This window comes from Cloeon dipterum, chromosome 4 (assembly GCF_949628265.1).
Source record: "Cloeon dipterum chromosome 4, ieCloDipt1.1, whole genome shotgun sequence".
NCBI classification, from domain to species: domain Eukaryota; kingdom Metazoa; phylum Arthropoda; class Insecta; order Ephemeroptera; family Baetidae; genus Cloeon; species Cloeon dipterum.
In genome coordinates this window covers 24,599,910-24,622,668 of record NC_088789.1, presented here as the reverse complement: position 1 = coordinate 24,622,668, position 22,759 = coordinate 24,599,910, and the positions used below count along the sequence as shown (strand labels likewise).

Genomic DNA, 22,759 nt, shown 5'->3' with positions numbered 1-22,759 from the left:
TTGATTGTGTGCGGTGCAGCAAGTCTTGCTGCAATTCTTCCTCTCCAGGTAATGGCCCATTTACGGCAGCTGCTTCTCACCCGCGATGAGATGGATGCCATCCGCGATCGATCGCCCGATCCAAGGTGCTGAGCGCTGCATTCTCTACTCACCGCGTGTGCACCAACAGCAATTTTCTTCTGCTTTCCAGTCACGCAGGCAGAGGCTCGAGTTAAAAGACTCAGAAATTTAGATTAGGTGTTTCTTTAAATGCGCCATCTTTATTTTAGCAGTGGAAAGAGTTCAAAACTAGGCTCGTTGCTTATTTTAAAAATTATGACAGTGATTTTATTTACTTTCAGCTTGGTTTAATGTATGCTTGATGACCATTACACAAGCTTTTTGCCACAAAGGAAAAGATGGCAATCTTTTTTGAATAAAATTATGCGCTAAGCTGAGAACTTTAGTAGATCAACTTCTGATCTTCTTACTGTCAGTAAATTTAAGCCTTTAAAACGTTTAAATTGTCCAAATTAATTTAAATTTCCTGAAAATTCGCTATAAAGTGTAAATTTTGTTGCAATGGGATTAATTTTAAACAAATATTAGGTGCAATTTTAAAATAAATTGGATTTTTGCATTTTTTTAAAGGCACTCTCCTCGAGTTTTGTAAAATACGACAAAATAAAACCTTACAGTTCTATTTGCGAGACAATCTTAAACGACGTGAATAATATTCCTACAAGCACCACCTTTCTGTATAAATTAAAAAATGAAACACTTTTATAGATATTTTTCTTTCTTCCTTTTTTTTGTTCCGCTTGCATAAAAAATGGGAGTCGCTGGAACATTTTTCCTGAAAGCTCATCGAACAAAATATTTCCCCTTCTCTATATATGCATATAAAATCATTTGTTTTTCCTACATCAATCTGGTAAAAGCACTTGCGAGGAATGAAAATTGCGGTGCTCCTTCGCCTGCTCTTGGTCGGTGCCGCACGTGCAAACAGCATCTCCGCGCTTTCAATCATATTAATATGAAAATTTCGCCCTTGGTCGGGGGGCGTTATTGCGCCGATCAGCCGGAACGTGATTCCCGGGTGCAGCAGTTAGTGAGGAGGCAGGATTAATCAGCAGCTGCACCGCCATTAAGGCTATGCACACCGAGCCATTCCGCGCAGATGACTCATGCAGAAGAAATCGCATTAGACCCACCGCAGAATTTTTGTTTTCCAACGCGGCGTCGAGGAGAGCAAGTCGGAAATTACATGGCTCATGTGGGATAAATATCGCGCGCGCAGGGCTATTCATTCTCTCTGTAGGGTCGATCGGCGGCTCTCTCAGTGTGTGTGTTGCTCTTTGCAGCCTTTGTTGCGGTGCCGCCGAAGATCAGGGTTCGCAAAAACCCGCATTTTTCCGGAAAAACCCACTGCATTGCAAAAAACTGTTTTTTTGCGGGTTTTTCTGCAATTTTGCGCATTTTTCCGAAACACATGCATTCTTATGGAAAATAAAAAATTTTCATGATGGATGACCAAAAATAGGGATTTTTCAAAATCACCAAAATCAGTATTAGAGCCACTGGTTCCTCCAATAGACTAAAAATTTTAACTCTCTGCATCGTTTTCTGAAATTTCAGACTCTTTTCAAGCGAAAATTGACTATTTTCGGGTTAAATTCGGAAAAGTGCGGAAAAACCCAAGACTGGTGGGTTTTTCCAGCCGGTTTTTTGCGCAAAAAACCAGTGGTGCATTTTTGCGCATTGCAAAATTGGCGAACCCTGCCGAAGATTGATGGTGTTTTGCGCGACCACTGCAAATTGTTCAGAAGCAGCGCACATCAATGTGTGTAGCAAGCAACGCTAAGCTCCCCGGGCGTCCAGATGGAGAAATTGCCCGGTAAAAATGGGGCTTTTCTCCGTTTGAAAAAGCCAAATTGAGGGGAAAATCAGCTGATGCTAAATAAAAATCATATTGATTAGTGATTAAATTTGTGAAATACTTTGGAAAATTTTGAAACCTTAAAACACTTATGGTTTAAATAATAATTTATTGTACAGTATCAGTTATGACTTCCTGTTTCTTGAGAAAATATATTTGCTAATTTTTTCATTGAACAGAACTTTCAATATCTTCTTGGATAAAAATTATTTTAATCAGTACACGTTATCTAGCACAGCAATTTTCCTAAATTGGGTCTTGCAAATTTTGCTCTAGTTGGTCATATCATAATTTTTCCATAATATAGTTGATGAAATGTTCAATTAAAAATTATTCTTCAAGGTTTAAAAAATTTTGTTTTTTAATGATTAATTATAAAAATAAATTTATAATCTTTAATGAGAATATTATTAACATAATTATATATAAATAAATTTTTTTTAATTTTATTTACTATTTATCTAATTTTAAGTTAACGTAAGTGGTATATAAAAAATCTGTAAATTCTAGTTATTTGTTAGATAAATCTATTTAAGAAAATTTTTGTTTTCAATAATTTTGACTATAAATTCTTGGGACTAACATATTTTGATAGCTTTTCATAAAAAATATAGCATGTTTGACAAACTTTTTAACTCATTTTCATTATTTTCCGAAAAAAAGGTATATTGCAAGAAGAACTACTATTATTGACTTTTTAATATTTTTAAGCCTTCGAATTATTTACTTAAATCAGGCCTCCTAGATTTGAAATATTTTTTCCTTCTTAACACGAATATTTTGAAATTTTGAATATCCTGGCTTCTTTAAAACTATCTACACATAATTAAGGCAGCAGAAAACTAACTAAGTTTGAAAAATTGGTACAAAATGTGGAATTAACTCGTCATTTGAGGAGTCGAAAATAAAGACGTGTCGATTTATCTTGAAATAGTTATGAAAATATTTTAACTGTAAAATTGTCCTTCGACTGTTAACCTTTAAATGCGGAATCATTCCTCATTCATTTAAAAATGAATTCAAATTAGTCAGCTGCCTATAAAATTTAGGTAGATTGTAATGGAAACAACGGAAATTTAAAATCACCAATGTTTTGATAAATTTAGTCTTGCTTTATTAAATATCCCTTTCGAAATTTTGGCACATGACACAAATTCAGCAGCTAAATAGACACTAAAGAATTAGAAAATTAAGTTAATGGTTAATTACATTTATTGGTTGGTGCTTTGAAGACACATAAACATACATCAACATCGTACCACGATAGAGGTTTAAATTCAAGAAACATAATAATTTTTACACCATGTTTTTAAACGTTTAATAGAGTTGCTTTTTAGAGGTTAGTGTATATAATATCCACTATTTTTAAAATTGATGTTCTCGTTCTAGTTATACAATAATATAGTGTACAATTCATATATATCTATATTCTGAAGCAGAGTCGAGGTTTGTAAGATTCCGTTGGCGTATGTATATAAACTATTCCTCGGTCGTTTTATTCTCTCTTTTTATCAAAATTATTTCAATCTCTGAGCCACGAATGCCGTCCAGCAGAAAAGAGATCAAGTTTTGAACAGAGCAGCGGCGGCGGCAACGGGGAAATCTATCTCTGTCACGTCGGGCAAACTGGAGCGAAAACCAAAACTTGCATCAGACGAAGTAGCCATAAAACCTTTCTTTTTTTTTGTGTGCTGTGTCAAAAGTCAGTATGGAACAGAGAGCAGCAGCAGCAATATAAATGTGAGTTGCCAACGGCCGTGGGCGTTGGCGCCGAAAATAAAAAGCACGAGCTGCACCGAGACACTGCACAAGAGGAAAGTGAGAGCAGAGGAAAAAGTCATTTTATTTTCCACTTTCGTTCGTACACATTTTACACACGAATCAGCGAGTTGCAAAAATAACACGTCCAGTGTATGTACATTTAGAGATATAGCAGTGACAAAACTCGGGATTGATATAATGACTAGAGCGATTTTTTGGTGGTTTTTGTCACCGTGTGATTGTCTTGCTGGGGGAGCAAATGATAAAAGGGACGCGCGTGTACGTAGCAGAACTGCAATCCTAAACATTTGCGAGGGAGACTCGAGTGCTTAGGAGATAAATATTTGCGAGTCACCCGCTGCTTTCAACTGACCGCCTTTATCCTCCTTTCTGCAAAGAAAGAACAAAGAACCACACAAGATGATTTATATTGCACCTGAAACGGCTGTTAATGTTGTTTGGTCAGGATTAAAACGGCTTTTAAGTAGTTCAGCCTCGCATGCTTTGGAAGCCACGGGCCGCAAACATCCACAACGGTTTGGTTGGTTTTTTTGAGGGTTGTTGTTGTTGTTTTTTATTCGTTTTTTACTGCAGGTGTTAAGGAGACGTTTTTTGGAGAGGGTTTTATTTCGAGTTAGTGAGCGCACAGAACGCCAGCATGCACGTAATTCGCTTTACTCTCTTGTCACAAGAGGAGATGCGTTTAATTGTAGTTAAGAGAGAGGGATTCGAGGAGTTTGAGTGGGGCTATAATATGAGAACGAAAAAGAACGAACTTTTATTTCGACAATGGAAGAAGAACGCTTATCTGTCTCATTCTCAATCAATTTTTATTCTTCAACACTGAATAGAAAAACGCTTTACAAAGTCAAGTTTTACATAATAAAGCCTTTTTAGGTCATAATTTATAAAAACGGGCGTTGTTAATAAATCATAGGTCTGCCGCGGGACGGGTTCCTCGCGGAACTCGTCCCGCTTTACAGCTCAACAAATGCATCGCTTTTAAACACGGCTTTTAAATGCTACATGTTATGGCAAAACAACACCAGATTCACAAGTAGAGCGAGTCTAAATCCAGTGTGTGTGTGTTTCTATTTAGATATGTTGGGAGTTAGTAAATGCGACACATATTAGTGATGTTTTATCTTTTTTTAGCGGGTTTATCGCCTAGGGGCAGAGCAGTTTGTCGATTTGTTTGAGCACAACAATCAAATATTCATACTATATGCAAATAATAATCATAAAATGGTATATAAGTATGCCAACACTGCAGAATATTTATGTATGCATAATAAAACGAACAGAGTTTTAAGCAGACATGTGTGTGATTTTTTTGTTCATTTTTTCGTCCTGTGTTTGTTTGTTTGTTTTTAAATTCGTGCACATTAATTTAAGGAGGTGCTGGATGCAAATCAGGAGCGGCGAATTTGAATAACGTTTTATCTGCGTCTACACACTACGTTTTTCACATCAAAGCAGAGAAAGAGGTGCATTCATTATTATAACATCACGTCTCCCTATTTATGACAGCGACAGGCAAATTAAATTACCGTTTAACTTTAGTGGCTACAGAGTGGAGCAGACAACTACGTCCTACTCTTATGTTTGTTTTTGTCTTGAGATAAACACCCAGAGATTTTTAGCATGTATCGTTATATAATTATAAGTTTAGTACACAACGAGTTAGTCAAATAGCATTTTCGGCATTTATGTACACAATTGACATCGTTTGAATCTGGATCTGCTTACAGGCTAGAGTGTTTTTTTCTCTTTTTCTCGGGTGTGTTTGTGTGTGGTGTAAATTTGCATCGTGGGCCGGGTCGAAAAATAAGGCAACTCAAGAGGGAAGCCGCGTGAGGAAAATCGAGAGAGTGTAGAGCAGGCATGTGTTTCACTTACCTTGCGAATTTCCGCAAACTAGATTGAAAAAGTTGCCAGGCTTTACTTGGAATGCATGAAAAACCATTCAGGCGCAGCCTCCCGCTAGCTACATTGTTTTTCGACCGGCGGATTCTCGTGAAATTGGTGCAAATTCGTCTGGCACTGGTCCAACACGACGGTAAGCACTGCACAAAAACCGGCCAACGGCATAATGGGACCCCCGGTGCGCGCAGCTGGAGCATCCAGGGGAAAAATGGCCGCTGTCGTTTCGGTTAATTGCCCAATTACACTTCTGGAAAGCGGCCGGCGCGCACCGACTCGTTAAAAAGGAATTAATCGGGCCTCCTTAATTAAGCAGGCAAATGAGGCAAGAAGAGTGGACCCTTGGCCGACTTTTGGGCGTCTCGCAACTGCTCGATTGGGGGCGAGGAACTGCGTGTGTCTCGAGTGAAAAGTTAGGCGCGAGTGAGTATGTGTGTGTGTGTGGGAGTAGTGAGAGTGTTTGTGGCGTGTTTGAGTTGAAGATCAAGGGTGGCCCCTGCGGTCGGTCTCACCAGTGCATCGCTCTCTCACTCTCAATCGCGCGCGTCGGACGGAAATCCCCATTCCCGACAAATCTGATATCTGCGGATATACGTTCAGGGTTAAAATAGGATAAACAGCACGGCTGCCGATTTAATGCAAAAGTTTCCCCACCATAGGAAAATGTTTCTGAGGCGAGATGAATTTGTGTGCAACAGGGATGTGAATACACGGCTGTAATTTAATACCCGTGAAATCCAGAACAAAAGTCTAGGGAAATCAAAAGACGTTGTTGATGGGAAACCACTTCAAATTTTCAAGGAGCAGGGGAGGAATATTCTTCAAGAGGTATATTTTGGAACGAGTTACCGCGTTTTATCAGAGAAAAAACAAATTTAAGTGTGAATTTTAATTGATTTAGGCTGCAAATAAATTATTATCAAGGAAGAAAGATCGGCAAATTCCCTAATTCCCAGATTAAAAAAAATAAGTTTTTGCACAGGGAAATTTCTAGACTACGACAGATGATGTATGAATTTTTGTGAATGATTTTTGGCTTTTCGCCAGTAGTTTTTCCTTCTCGTTGTTGCTAACATGTGCATTTATTGCACAATCCATTATTAAAGGACTTCAAATTTGAACTTTTTGGTTTTTTCGTACTCTTTTGAGTCAGAAACACTTTGATAATTAAGTCCTACATTTCATAAGACAGTTGGAGAGCAAAATCAAGATTCCGAAAAGGAAATCGTTATTTGTTTCCCAAATTTTGTTGATTTTTTGCGGTTTTGTTTGGTTTAGCCCCTTTGGCAAGCAATTGAAAATTATTAAATTTATCTGATCAAATTGTTAATTATAACTAATTGTTCTACAATTTGCAAAAATCATAAAAAGCTTCTTGCTTCAATTCAAATTCAATTTTTTCCAATTTTCTCCATAGCTTACAGGCCTCTAGGCAGAGAGGTAGATTCCTCTCGTGGAGATCTATTCCAAAAGTTTTATGACACTCTTTGTGGAAACTGTTTGTTGTGAAATAAAATACGATATCAAAGAGGGAGACAGTCTTCACCATTTAAATAGCATGCCAACCTTTCAGCCACTTTTCTCTAAAAAATTTCAGCACTAAACCTACATCAATTTTGTATTTAACTAATAAAATATATGCATCCATTTCCGAGGTTTTTCTATATCAATCCTCTTTTTATTCGTAAATATCAGAAGTCTCTCCCTCTTTACTGGGGAGGACATAAAAACAACAGAACTGAGTCGTATAATGCTCCAATTTTCCCTTTTGAAAAACATTTTCCCCCTTTCATATAAAATTCCTTTAATCCGAATCATTTAAGAAGAATAATCGGTGGGGCCTTAGAAATTGAGAGCTCGCCCCCTAATTCGCACGTTTCTTGGCTCGCGTCCAGCAGCTAGTTCCCCCGTACAAAGTGGAAGCGGGCCATTCTTCTGCTGGCACGCCGAATAATTCAAGTCACATTAAACACTGATATACAGCATGTGCAGCGCTCGCGTTTTTGTTTAATTTGTGTTTTGTGCGCGATGTCTTTTCAGCCGGGCGCGAAGTGAAAGTTTTGATTGCGTCGGCGGAGCCGCTCTCGGTGTAATAAAAAAGGCAAACTTTCGCACTCGGAGCAGCCAGGCAGTTGAATTCTTGAGAAGTTGCCCGCAGCCTCTTTGAAGCGGGCTCGAGACGACGCCGGCGACGGTATTTCGGAAGGCTCGATTTAATATTCCCTGGAGACGAATTAATAAAAGCTGCAGTCCGCCTCGGTCACTTTTGATCTCGATTTAGCAGCTGAAACTCAATTACGAGCTAGAGCACCCCGTGAGGGCGTCGAGAGGCAGACACAGACCAGATCGCCCTCGATTCGGACCAAGTGGAATTTGGCAAACTATTTGGAACTCGGTTAATAATTCAATATGCATCAAAAGACTTAATTTGGAATAAAGAGAAGAAAGCGGCTTGCTCCAGGCGTTGAATCGGGGATTGGAATTATTTGTCCTTTGAATGATCCAAAGAATGGACATTTTTTATTGTCCTCAATATATCAGTAGACTTTTTAGGCAGCATTTCTAAGTGGTATTTTGTTCTTATAAGTAGAAATAAACGTATTCAAGCGTTAAAAGGATTTTTTACTCAATTTTGTTATTCTAAAATGTGTTAAAAACCCTCCAGAGCAAAATATTTATTTTGAAAATTATTTTAGTAGACATTACCACATAGAAAGTCCTTTATTTTTTTTTAAATTTTGTAGCTCGGGCTGTTTCTTAAAAAAATATTCGCATGTATAATTAGCTGTTTTTTGGGGTGATTTGAACCTTATTTATCTTTTATTTCTCATATCTTTCAGTGATTTTATTTTTTAGGGGGAATTAAATCCCTTCATATTAACAGAAACAAGATAAACTTAAATAAAATTACGTTTTTAGAGTTCTAATCCTTAAACCGCCAAACATTATATTTTAACCTACCAAGGCCGAAAGTACCCCATAAGAAATAAAAGACTTGTAAAAGTCTAACAATTTAAATTTTGGATTTCATCTGATGATTCATGACGGTTAGATGTTCGGAAAATAATTATACATCGCCTAAAAATCCCAGCTTCAGTGTTTTTCGAGAGTTTTATTCAAAACAATAAATTGTGAAAACTTTACAAACTTCTTCAAAGATTTCCGGCAACAGAAATGAGAATTTCTAGTAATATTAAAATATTTCGGTCTAAAGTATTGATCTTAATTAAAAAATAATTCAACTCTAGGTAATTTTAACTTGAAATTAAAAAAATATGCTGTTTGTTCCCTCTGACCGGCATTTTTGAACAAAAGAAAAATAGATACAGGCTATTTTTTATATTAAAGTACGATTTTTTTTAATTTTAATTGTCACTTCTGGGTGCATGGTAGTGAGGAAAAGATTTATAATGCAGCTATAATATTGAAAAATAAAAAATGATACCGGAAGTTTTCAGAAAAAAAATCTTAAGTAGGTTAGAAAGATTGCTGGAGGAGATTAAGTTGTTTGCCAGGAGAGTTTTTTCAAGGAGTTTTTTGCCCCCTCCAGCATCCTCCTCCTTTTTTTTCCAATCTGGGTTGACTGCAAGTTATAACTTACACACGACTACCTTCTCGAGAGCAAACAATATTAACCCTGGCTCACGCCAGCGAGTCATGAATTAATCACCCTAATCCTGAAACAAACGCCAGCTGCCGTATATGTGATAAATAAGTAAAAAAGCAGGCAGGAAAAATGGAATCGGGATGCTGCACGCATTTATTACGGGCGCAAAACACGTCACACGGGCGTCGCAAATTAAATTTGCAATTTGCTCGGGTCGGCTGGTTGCGCGTATTATTATGAGTGGCAGGCATGCTAATTCACCGGCGCCTCGTCTTCCTAAATTATTCGTCGTTTAGTGAATAGCGCGCGCTCATTTTAATAAAAGGAGAGACCGCGCCACTGCCGCTGCCGCTACAAAAAACGCCAGAAATGGATGCCGCAGAAATGTGATGGACTCGTTTATTAATTCTGCGGCGGCAACGTCTTCTTTTGCTGACTGAGATGATGAGAAGTTGAAAAGAAAATCTGCGTCAAGCTGGGAAAAAGGAAGAGAGAAATTAAACAGCATTGATTTAATCTATACCGGGCGAGGAGAGTTCGTTGGCGAAATTATTTTGCCCAAATTATCGTCGAGATTTAAGTATTTTCTGTTTATAATCATATTTTCCGACACTGAGTAGAGTTTAATTAAAGGGAAACATGATAACGTTTTATAAAGTTAATTTAAACAGTTGTCACTTATAACAATTGGTCTTTTGCCAATTTTTCGGGAAAACCAATCTCTCTGAATTTTTTTTTTCTCAAAATTTATCAAGTATCCGATATTCTGATTAAAATGTCAACCCTAATTTTCACTGACTTTGGGGTTGACATAATAAAATCCGACTAGGCGAGTAATCGAATTGCATAAGCCGAGAGAGATGTTGGTTTTCAAGCAGGGGCGCGGGGGAAAAGGGGAAAAATAAGCGTTTGTGCGATCAAATTGATGCACCAGGCAGCAGGGCAAGAGAAAAAATGATTGAGTTTCGCCCCGGCAACCTAATAATTCTAACTGCCTCGCGACGCCGGCTGCTGGGGGACGTGCGATTTTTCGCAGCCCGTCGCTCGCGCTCTCTCGCTCTCTTATTTTATCTTTGACACGGCGCGCAAGGTGAGCGAGCGGCGCTGCGAGAGTTATTGAATTTGTGATTTAGGGGGTGGGGGCCGCCGGCTCGTCGCGGGAGGCCGAAAATAAAGAGGTGACTGAGAGATGCTGCGCCGCAGATGATGGAAATTTATTATTTACTCTCCGCCTCGGCAGCCGGCCCTTTCCTTATTTATTTATTTGCTGCTGGCGAGAAGAAAAATCGGCAGACGCACCCGCTGCCGCCGCCGCCGCCCTGAAGTTATTGGAGAATTTCCATATTAGCTGAATGGCGTCCGAGTTTCTCTTTTTTTACGGCGCCAACGCGTGAGATGAATATTTGATCACGGTCACTCGAGTATATTTTTCCAGCGCACTCACGATACGAGTGAAATAATGTAAAAGTTTGCACCCCGAATGGGAATTATGCTGCAGCCGGAGACATTACATCGGCAGTTGGCGTGTCGGTGCATGATTTTATATTGCGTTCGCAGCCGTTATTCACGTGTATTACTGATAGAGGATATTGAAGTGGGCCCATAAAGAGCATGATTAAAGTGTCTGTTGGGGCAATGCCACTCGAAAAAATAATAATGGAATTTATGGAACCCGGTTGAAAGTTGATTAAAAATAACGGTTTCAAACAGGCAATTCCACGATGGGATATTTTTACTGCGTATAATTACTGTTTAGTACAACGATTCCAGTTGTAATAAAGTAAAATTTCATCCATATTAAATTTATCTCTGGGGCTAAAGCAATTTAAGCTTTTATAACGGAAAAATGGGATAGATTCAATAATTTGAACTAATGTATAAATTATATTTTTTTTTTAAAAAAAAAGCTGGACACAAAAATTTTGACAACTCCATTTTACCTTAACTTGCATAACTCTTATAAGAATTGGGAAATAGTTAAATTTTTCCACGTTTGCGGTTCCAATTTCTGAGAATCCAAAAATTGCATGCTAATCAAGCGGCAAGCACCATCTCCCTGTTGAAAATCATGATTTATTTCGCCAGAAGGAAAATTTTGTTTAAATTCGCTCACCATTGTGTGATCGCGACAAAAGGTATCGAAATATCAAAAAAGAAATCAGAGATGCTGGTTAATTTTTTCGAGAAATTGACCAAATCATAAACTTTACAGCTATTTTAGTATTATTTTCGTTAGTACTGTGCATCGTAGAAATTTCACAAACAGTATACTCAATGAACAGCTAGCTATCTGCTTCACCTAGTAATAAAATTATTTTCTAAAATTTTGACGTGTACATAGAGCTCCACTCAATATGTTTTTAAAAAATTTGCTTTTAAAATAATGTTCAATAAGATTAAACTATTTTTAATTATACCAAAAAGATTTTTAATATAAAATTATTTGCCATATAACACATAAGTAAAAAGCCTCTTGTAAGTTCCTGGCAAATCGATGTATTTTGGCCTGTAAAATGCTTCTAAAATAAAATGTTCAGTTACGAAAGGAAAATATTGTACGTCAAATAATGGCAATAAAATTCATGATATAAGAAATTTCCACTCTAAGCTTTTATGGAATTTTTTCCAATGAATGCATTTAACCCAATTTAATCTCTCTGATCAACTGAATAATTATCAATAATAATTCAACAAGGCTAATATCCAAATTGAACGAATAAAAAGATCAAAGTCTAAATTATGTATATTAATTACTTGTTAATTTTTGTTTGCAATTAAATATTTAAATTGAATTCTGTGCATAAATAAATTATTATGCTTCAATATTAAAATTTTATTTGAAAATCAATACTTGTTCATAAATTTTAAATATCAAATTTTGAATTTATTATTCTATGTGAGCTCCAGCATAGCAGATTTTTTGTGAAATGCAATATCTTTCGTTTCCATAGCGTAACATGTAGATTGAGAGGTATCAAAATAGAATATAAAATTTAGTCGATTTTAGAATAAGAGAATTCCTTTTTAGCTGAGGTTATCTCGAAAATTTATCATTCATTTTGGCGGAATAATTTTTGGTATAATTAGTCATTGGAGTTCGTGTAACGTTAAAAATTAACTATACCATTTTTGTTATTGAAGCGCGAAAAATAGCAAACTGCACTCTAATAAAAAAATTACCCCTCGGTTCGAAACCAGCTAATAATAATGGTTTCCGCAACAACGCGGCCTCGCGTCCAAAATTCCAAACGCAGAAGAGAGTAATCTCCCCACGGATTAACAACAAAAACAGCAGCCCCTCATCACGAGTTCAAACACGTCTGCAAAAAGGATTAACAGCAGGACAAATTTTAAATCCCCGCATACGCTTGCACCGCGCTTGAAACATAATTCAATTTTCGGAATAAAACACACGCAGAGATGTGGAGCATGCATAGCGTCACGTTGCACCCGGCGAGTGAGAGATAAACGGCCGCGCACCCGTGAGCCGAGCGATAAGCGGGGGAGGGGACAGTCGGTACGAGAGATGATCATCTCGTGTGTTTATGAGTGTGAGCGTGTGTATCTAGAGTGGTGTGTGAGTGTCTGAGTGTGTGTGAGGCGATTTTTCGCGGGTGGGTCAGATTGTAAACGGAGCGTTTATACACAGGGGGCAGGGTGGCATGATTAATTTAAAGCTGTAGTTTGGCCGGGTACCTGGCGTCAACGAGCCTCGCGTACGGGTCGTGCCGATAGCGGGCTCTATCCAAGCCTGCAGCAACTTTGAGCGCTCCACCCTCGGGTCTGGCGGCGAATTCAGCGGCAGCTACTGCAACACAATGGCGAAAACTGGAGTTAGTACGGCACTGGAACGAACGAGCCACGCCGCCCCTCGGTGGCGCGGCGAAACTCCACCGTCCACCCTCGGGGCGGCGGGGTGGCGTTTGATTCTCTCTTTTAGCGGCACAAAGTCGCGTGACACACGAGATATCGGAAGGAGCGAATTTCCTCCAATTTGGCTTGAGTGCCTGCTGATTCCTCCTTAATCAGCTTGTTTATTTCACGAGGGAAGTTTTAAGCAAGCGAAAATCTGATTTGGGGGAAACGTGCAAAATAACCCGTTTATTCATCCATTCCCTTTCTCGCTATTATGCAGATAATTAAGATCGCGCCTGTTGATTTATCGCACCAACTCTTGAATAACCTAATTAATATCGCTCCTCGTGATCCCTCTCGCTTGCCTGCTCATTTCGCACGTCGCGTTGATCCAATTAAATACGCCAAACGTCCCAGGAGCAAATACACAGATAGATGTTTAGCATGCCTATAACTGATCCCAATCAAGGGGTAAAATATTAATTTTCCTGTTAAAATTGTTTAATTTGCAAGCAATACATTTTTTGCTTTATATTTAATTTTAATCTTTCTTAAATAAATAAATGATTATTTACTATAAAATTTTAAACCGAGCTAACAATAAGTTAAATATATTTATTTACTTAAATTTTATACTAATATTTAAAAGATAAAAATGCTTAAGTTTAAATTTGAGCATCATTATTATATTTTCTCTCTTCTTGCTTTTTTTTAAAGTGGATGTGAATATAAATTTTACCTCTCCCAATCACGTTACCATCAATATATCTATGATTGATATTTACTTTTTTGTAGTTTCAAGTTTCGTTCATCATGAAAAATAATACACAAATCTGCAACGCTTGGTCAAATAGTAACGCTGAAAGCAATATTAAGCTAATCACCCCTAATCCCTAACCCTAGACGAGCGTTACAAACAGAAAACCTCGTTTGCAAAGATTATGCGAATCAGGTTTAAATATACACAGATGTCCTCACATAAATTCAATTGGGAAAATGTTTAAATTTAATTTCGATTATGAATTTGCAAACATTTTTCAGCAGTCGGCTCAAATGTTTCCAAAATTATAAAATAAATATTTCCATTTTTGTTCCTGCAATATTAATTTTAACAAATTATATATTAACGATGAGTGTTACTCTTTCCCATTTTCACACGTTTCTAATGTTAAACCACATTTCAATTGCCAATAAATGTTTTCTTTTCTACATCTAGAACTATGCAAAGCTTATAGGGATTGCTGATTCATATTTAGTAAATAAAAAAAGTTAAACGAATAAAATTCTTGCACACATTAAACCCTTTCTCAAGTACGAATTATTTTTGCTTTGATGAAAACCCAAAATTGTCACATGACGCCAAAATGGACGCTATTTAAACTTGATATTTAATGAATCATACTTGTAACGCAATATTGAAGAATAAACTAAACTGTGGAAATATTCCTCCCCATAAAGGCCAGGATCAATGCAAATTTATAAAAATTCAGGTTCTTGAAAACTTTGGCAGCTTTTTTTTAGCTTAAAATCGATTGATTCACGGCATCGTAATGTCAGAAATTCCTCTTGAAAACCAAATCATTCGTGGTGTATCAAGTTGCAAAGTGTCTCCGGTTTGAAAACTAATTTCTGCAGCGTTCAGAGCAATCGACTCGCCAGTGTATAGAAGATAGCCTCCACACGCTTTTGATGTCGGCGCCGTTAAGTGATATTCCACCCATTTCGCCGCAGCAGCATCAGAATGTGAGTATATTAGTGCCGTTTTCAGCTCGGCGTGCAATAGGGAGGCGATTTCATCTGCGCTCTTGCACGGTGTGTGTGTGTGTGCCGCAGCAGCAGCAGCAAGCGAGCGAGCGAGCCAAGCTATTTATTAAAAGGCGGCGTCGGTCTTGTTGACGTGTTCAATTTTGCCCAGGTAGAGGAAGCATAAAAGACTACCCTCAGCAGGCAGGCGGGCACTCGGCATTTTCACCGCCTGGGTAATAACAACACAACAACAAACGCCAGCCTCGACCGCAACTAATAATAGCTTATGCAGCCTGCTGAGCACCGACGACCAACGGGCAGCCTGCATCGCGCTCTCGCACACGTAACGACTGCCGACGCAGAACGCGTGCGGATCCGCTTCTTCTCTCGCATTTACGGTCTGTTTCTTGAAAAGGAAAAATTTAAAAACGAAATATTTATTTTGGTATTTTTATCTAATGCAATATATACTATTTACAGGCTTCTTGAATAATCCAATGCAACAAATTTCTTTTGCAGAACTTCATGTTGATCCAAAAACATGTTTAGGAAGCCAAAATTTTAGTTTTTTATTCAAAATGTATAATAATAGCACAATATTGCTTAAATAAATCAATATTACTTCATCATAATTTTTTTTCAAATTTATTAATTTATTTTAATTTTTAAATATTTTTTATATATAATAAAAAAATTAAAAATGCTTTATTAATATTATAACAACACCGTTACATTTTCTATTTCCTTACCTTTCTTTAAAGTAAAGGTAAATATATACTCCTCTCCTTGCCATTATATCTTTTACTCTAAACTTTCTTAAGTGAAATACTTTGCTCTTTGTGGTTTCAAATATTTTTTCATTATGAAGAGTAATACACAAACTTGAAACACTTGGTCAGATTGTCAGTTAGCAATGCTGAATAAGCAGATCACCCCTAAACGAGCGCCCAATTAATTTAGCATCAAGCATTTTTGTATCCAGACCATCAAAAAATATTTCTTCTATCAGCACTTTTTAACTGTTTAGAAATGGTAAAATAAACATATTTCATGAATTTAAAAGGGCAAAAAGGGCACGGAACGAAATGTCTTAACATTCGTCCAACAGTAACTATGGAGATGTATGGGGCTTTACTGATCCGTAATAAAAATTGCTTTGAATCTAAATAAATAAAAACCGTCTACATATTCTCTCACAACCAGTTAGATACTTATTTTTGTAAAGGCTAGATAAATCCAGAAATATAGAGGGTCAAGTTATTTTTGTAATTATTGGCTAATTAATTTTGTGTATTTTTTTCAAATAATATTTTTAATTAAAAAATTACAAATATTATTATGATTAAAAAAGGTACGTGAAAATGTCTGGGGGGAATGGTTAAAATCTAGTTAATTGCGTGTCAAACTATGGGAACGGCCGTTTATTCGGTCAAAACGGGTAAAAATACCGTAGCCATGATATTTAAAAAAAATGTTAAAAAAAAAATACCTCACATGTGACCTACCTTTATTGTGCTTTTAAACATCTCCAGGCTGTGGTTCGCGCGGAGATAGAGAGAAAGAGAGTTCATGTTGCTTTTCATAAGTTTTGAAGACTGTTAAGACTTTGTGCGAGCGGCAGAGGCAGTGGACTGGACTGCCCTCGATGTCAAGGGCAGCGGCAGACTCTCTCTCTCTATCTCCGCGCGAACCATAGCCTGGAGATGTTTAAAAGCACAATAAAGGTAGGTCGCATCACACTAGGACCCAATTAATTGTTTCAAAACTATGAGTACTAGACAATATTTCCTAGCCAATAAATAAATCCAAACCGAGATTTTACTGAACAAATGCCGGCCAAAAACTTGGAAAGGACATGGAAATACACACTCTTCGAGACCAACTCTCTTTCTAGGCGAATGTTTTGAATTTTTGATTCGCTCCTGGGGCGAGAATAGATTTTTCTCCCCACGCACAGGGATTGTACGGGGGAACTTTTGGAAAACTATGCAAATCTCGCACACTTCAGGCCTTGAATCTTCCCGCAAGCCTAATTTGATATGCACCGCGTAATCGGGTAGCCTACAACTTTTATTCGCGGGATTTATCACCTGCAAAGTTGGATTCGGGCTGCCAACTTACTCAGCTAAAACCCTCGCTTTCTTAAGTGACTGAATGACAAGTTGTCAATAATAGATTGGCGGAAAGCAACTCCGGCCCGGTCTCCGGGGACGCATTAAAAATTGAAGGCTGAACGTTTAGGATGTGGACCGTTTCCACAACACGAAGTAGTTGAGAAGTTTCGGCCTGTCGGAAAGAAAACATTAGTTCAGGGCACACCAGGTGCACATTCTTCGCCCGCTTCCGCTATTGCAAGCGGAAAGCGTGCTTCGAGCCATTTAAAGAGGCTGTTGCATTCCGTGCACAGCGCCATTCAGTAAATTTACTACCGTGCTTGTTGTTTTATTTAATTTAGGTCAAATTTTTAGAGATTATTTACCGACATTTTTTTAAAATGCGCGGGGTAAAATTATCTTGCTAAATTGATCTTCTTGACCAACTTTTCTTTTTGAAAAGTGGAAAATTATGCTCGTAAATTTAAAAACTAGGATATATATGGTCCACTTAAGTATCCAATAGTATGGATAGGTTTTCAGTATTTTTTGTTTATGTGTGAAAAAGTTTAATGAGAGTTTACAGGGATTTTTAATAAGTCACGTTTAGGGTTGTGAGTGTGATTTTTTTACATTTTTTGCAGGAAGCAGCCTAAAAATCAATAAATGCATCATCAAAATTTCATAACAATAGGCAGACAGTAATCTGTGTTAAATTTATTAATTATTTTTTTTTTTTTGTATCAATAATTCCATGAACAGATTTAAAAAAATTGATGTTGCAAGGGATTGCGATAGTGCAAAATTTAAGATAAATCTTGAAAAATACATCCCTAGGGTTGTGCAAAACCGATCATTGATTTTTTTTCTTTTGCATTTATGATGTCCGGACTATCAAATGAGTACGAATTTTTAAGCATTTTGACAGATTTTCAAAATCGATTATTTTCAATTGTTTAATCCAAACCGAATATTTTTCGATTATCACCCATTTAAAAAGCCATTTTTCTCTGATTTTGAAAAAATGGGGATTATCTCATTATTTCGTCGAAAACCGTTCCACGTGATTCAATGTTTTAAGCAGCAGAGAGGTTGCCAAAACCAATTTATTAAAGAATTCTTGATTAATAGCATGTTTAAAAATCCTGAAATGGGGTGCACTGCAAGATCAAGCTATCTCAATACGACAAGTGCAATATTGAACAGAGGATTGCTCTTCTACAGCCAAAGCCATGCCTACAGGAGGAACGGCCGGTAGAAACTTCCTTAAGTTTCAAAGATTCTGGACTTGCCTGCGGTTCCGAAGAAGAAACAGTCGTGGAAAGTGGAGAACGATGCATCTTGTATTCTTATGAGGAAACGGGTATGGTATTTTATGATAAAAAGCTTTATTTCTCCTATTTTTTGTCAATGTTTTTAATATTTTTAAATTCAAATATTGTTTATTCTTGCGTGTGAATTGTCTGTGAATTTTTTATGCAACCGTAAACTTTACTTTTGTACCAATTTTTAGACTCAACGTGCATCGAAACACCTGATGCGCGGAAAAAGGACCTAAACACTGCCAAGCACTATAGAAATAAGGCCAATCCGTCTCGTCCATTACACCAAAGAAGGATCCAACTAAATTCATTGGTTGGATGTGGCATTTGCAACAAAGAAATTCCAGTTGAATGCTTTGGCAAGCACCAGCGCAAATGTATTCGACAAAAATTATTTTGGAGAAAATTTTACTAATTTTTATTTACTAATTATGATGAATTCATGGAACCCCAATTTTTATTTATAAATCTGCCCTTTAAATTATTGCTTAAATGAAATTAATAGAAATAAAAAAATTAGTTAAATAATTCCAAATCGCAATTAGTAAAAAATGCATAGATATTTAAAAATAAACAACCGTTTGATTACACAAAGCATAGTTTTAAATATTTTTGTTTGGCTAACAAATATATTTGCACAAATATGGCTTATATGCATATTATTAAATAGTTACTATACTGCACCCCATTTCAGTTTTTTTTAAATACACCGAATATTCTTGAATAATAGCGTTTTATTAAATTTCTCAGCTTTTAAAAAACCTCAGCTTAAATAAACAGACCTAATTTCATTATTGCTTATTGCAGAAGTTAACTGTTGCTTAATTAAAAAACAATAAACATAAATTACAACTTGCTAATGCCAACAATGCAAAAATATTTTTAATGTTTAGCGGCTGTTAAAGAGGAATGATACTGGAAAAGCCTGGAAAATGCTTGTTGCCAATGCATAAACTCATCCCTTAGGATTCAGTTAAAGCCTAAATTGACCTAAGGAGCGCTGTAATTTTTTGAGAAAATTGGCTGGAAAGTTACCGTGCTTTTCAAATGGTAAAATGGCTGTCTCCTTACTTGAAATCCGATTTAATTTCAAAACCAAGAGTTTCCCCAATAAGTGGCATACACCGTTGGACAGACCTCGACGAGAGGAATCGGAATATGCCGAGAAAATATGTTCAAGCACTGTAAATTTTGGAGAAAATTGGCAAAATTTGAATTTTTACTGTAGGAAGGGCCGTTTTTTATTATTGCAAATTGTTGAACAAATTGTTTAAATCGGTCAATTGTTTAAGGTATCCAACAATTTAAATAATTTTCAATTGTTGCCCAGTATCATTCCAATTTAAGTTCTACTTTAACTAACTTTTGCTTAAAAAAATATAGACTCTTTGCCTTTAGGAACATATAAAATCGATTATTTGCCTAGAAACCGATTATAAAATCAATTATTTGCCTCTAAATTTCCGACCATAATAATCGATTATTTCTTTGCCAAATCGACTGTTTTTTCACATCCCTACTCATTTTACACAGCGGGGGGCAGATTCTTGCGACGCGCAGGTATAGCTTCCGGTGGAGTATGGTGCAAAAAAACGGTCACGTGAAAATGCGCGAAAAGAAGCAAGTTTTCGTCAATATTGTGACATAATTTTCATTACTTGTAACAGCTGTTCTTTTGGATCGTAAAAACAAACTCTTGACACTCGTACGGGAATCCAAAGAGAGATTTTTGTTTCCCACATTCAGACGCCATCTTGGATCTGCGCAGTACGAACCAATTTTATGGCACATCTGGCCCCCGCTGATTTTATATTTTTCATGGTTTAAAGATTAATTTTATTCCTAATTTTGGTTTAAATTTTTCCTTCAGAAAACAATTCAAATTGATATCGTATATATAAACGTTTAATTTCCTTACGTTTAACTGTTTGAAACTTTGACATAAGCTTTTCCGACAACTTGCTCGTATGCATGTGAAGCTGGCGGTAGTGGAAACTCCGAGAGCAAGCAGTTGAGGTGTCAAAAGCACTTCTGCTCGAATTCCGGCGTTTCTGCTCCGCCAGCGGGAGCAATTGGCCGTGCGGAATTCGTGTTTTGCGGGCGCAATGCACGCGCAGTGGCGGCGGCGGCGGGCCAAATCCTGCCAGCGGATGAGACGTGCTCTCGCGAGCTGACATCAAACATCGGATGCGAAACCTGCGTCACGTTAACCTAATCCACCTCCGCTCGGTGCCGGCCCGGCGCATTCCTCCTTGTCGCCGCCCGGTACAGAGGCAGCGAATTTTAAAGACTGCCAGCCACCCGCAAAAGCAGCCGCGGAGACAACGAGAAGACTTACTTACACATCTCGGGAATGTTTGTCTCCGGCTAATGGCCCTGAAAAGCGGCTCAAGCAGTCAACGACCCCGAAGGCCAGCCGCAGCTTTAGATAAGAACAAAAACCATTTATATGCGCGTGGGCTGTTGGTTTTGCTAATGGGCAGCGTCTTTTTGAACAAAAAACACTGCGGCCTGCAAGGAAACTCACAATCAGCCGGCTTGACTTATTGGAGCCTTGATAAGGGTTGACCGGGGATTGGATTAAGAAGGTTTTTTAGGCCAGTGCGATACTTGTTTGGATTTCTTACAATTGCGAATATAACCAATTTTTTTTAACTGCGGGTGACAAACTTAGTGCAGTTTAATTGTTCTTTGCGGTTTTAAAAATATTAAAAATTTTAATCCCTCATTCATACTTTAGACTTTATATTATTGCGTAAACTCTAAGGTGTTTCATTCATGGGAACTTCGAACATGTCTCTGGATGATTTTCTTACCAAATAATTATTATTTTCCGATTTAGCAATTTCTTTGAATTATCTTCAAGCTTAAATGGAAATAATCCTACTATGTGTAAGTTCATTTTTGATAAAAACTACGTTTTGCTCCAAAACATTCACAAAGCCCTTTGGAGCTGAATTTATAGCTAAATAGAATTAAAAAATATATTACCTACGAAGAGAAATGATCTTTCCAATTAAAAGAATACTGGAGGAATGCAGCATATTATTATCAGATTCAAATTCCAACGAATAAAAAATAAACAAATAATGATCAAGTTTAAATTATTGCCACCAAAATTTCGCAAAAATCAAAATTTAAAAATGTCGACTTATCTTTTTTAATACAAAACTAATTAAATTTTTTTATTAAATTTTAAACTGAAAAAAGAAATGAAGAAAATTTCTTTAAAAATATTCAACAAATTTACGCGGTTGTTGTGCGTCTATCAGGCTTCACAAGCGATAATCTCGAGACTCTTTTAGACAATGTTGGATGTATGGTGGAAAGTCTTCAAATTGCGTGATTTGTGGTCTATTAACGTCGAAAAGAATATTTAAAATAAAATAAAAAAAAAACATTGATCGTCTCCAGTTTCCAAACCTAGTCATGAGAATATCTTATTATCTGCTAAATAGGCTGATAAATTTTCTTTAAAAACGTTGAGTTGGATAAAATAATGAATTATAATAAACTCTTTATCACGTAAGCAAATCATGCTCTGGCCAAAATTGTTTATTTTGAGTACGTTTTTAATAAACATAAGCGTTATTAAATAAACTATTTTTGTATTAATTCCAAATGTTTCTCATTAAATGATATTTCTTTTTTCGTTGCAAAAATAATTATTTAATTTGCACGTAAATTTTGGAAACCCGTCATTGAAATTAACTAAAGTCGATTGGGAGATATGTTTACTGTTATTTTTAAAGGTATATATGACACTTTAAGTTTAAAATCCCAAAGATCGTCCCATGTTAACTAGATATTCTTTTCATGAGTATCATTTTCTTATTTGCACAAATTCTTGTTTTCACCTTGATGTTACTAACAAATGAAAATGAAGTTATTGTAATGCTGATCTGTATAGTATGTACCATTGTCCTTTAAAACCTTTGACTTAAACCAAAGCAGCCTCATATAAATAGGAAATAGTTGTACGCCGTTGGCGTTAAATAAATATTCTATTCTAATGTAAAATTTTGTTCGATCAAGACTGAATTTGATTGAGTGCACAGCTCAATACCCCTATCCTCCTGTGATACCATTTTGTTCAGAGCAATAGAGTTTTAACCCCTCCACAATTTTTTTTTTCATGTTGATATGTATATAGAATATCAACCCACTATAGGCTTTTGCTCCAATGCGACGTGTTTCACAAAGTAATACTGATCACGTTAGCATACACGCGCAGTGTCATATTATCAACGAGGCAGAGGCAATTCTTGATTAATGCCCGCCGGGGACACTCGCCGTCGCATGAAGTATGAAGATGGATGGGACAAAGCAGCAGCATCGCGGGGATAATTCTCGTTCGGACGGTGGACCACCGCCGGGCGTGACTAATGAGTGCCTAAGGTCGCGCAGCCGAGCGAGCGAGCGCCTTATAAAGGCTCACACGAACCAGCAGAGAGCACCGAGAGCGAACAGCGATTTGGCAAAAAGTTTCTTCTCGTTGCCGCCAGCGAAGAGCGTGTTCTCGGAATCTATTTCG

General features: G+C 37.0%; 1 protein-coding gene across 1 annotated transcript in view; it reads right to left on the bottom strand.

Annotated features, from left to right (window-relative positions):
* Positions 1 to 3,280: 3,280 nt before the first annotated feature.
* LOC135941859 (KH domain-containing, RNA-binding, signal transduction-associated protein 2-like) overlaps positions 3,281 to 22,759 on the bottom strand; it is a 177,863-nt gene continuing 158,384 nt past the window's right edge. Inside the window, exons 9-10 of the mRNA XM_065487608.1 lie at positions 12,906 to 13,017; positions 3,281 to 3,544 (exon numbers count right to left, since the gene is read on the bottom strand). Of these exons, the coding sequence (XP_065343680.1) occupies positions 3,481 to 3,544; positions 12,906 to 13,017 (176 nt within the window). The 3' untranslated portion in view covers positions 3,281 to 3,480. The remainder of the gene's footprint in view (positions 3,545 to 12,905; positions 13,018 to 22,759) is intronic.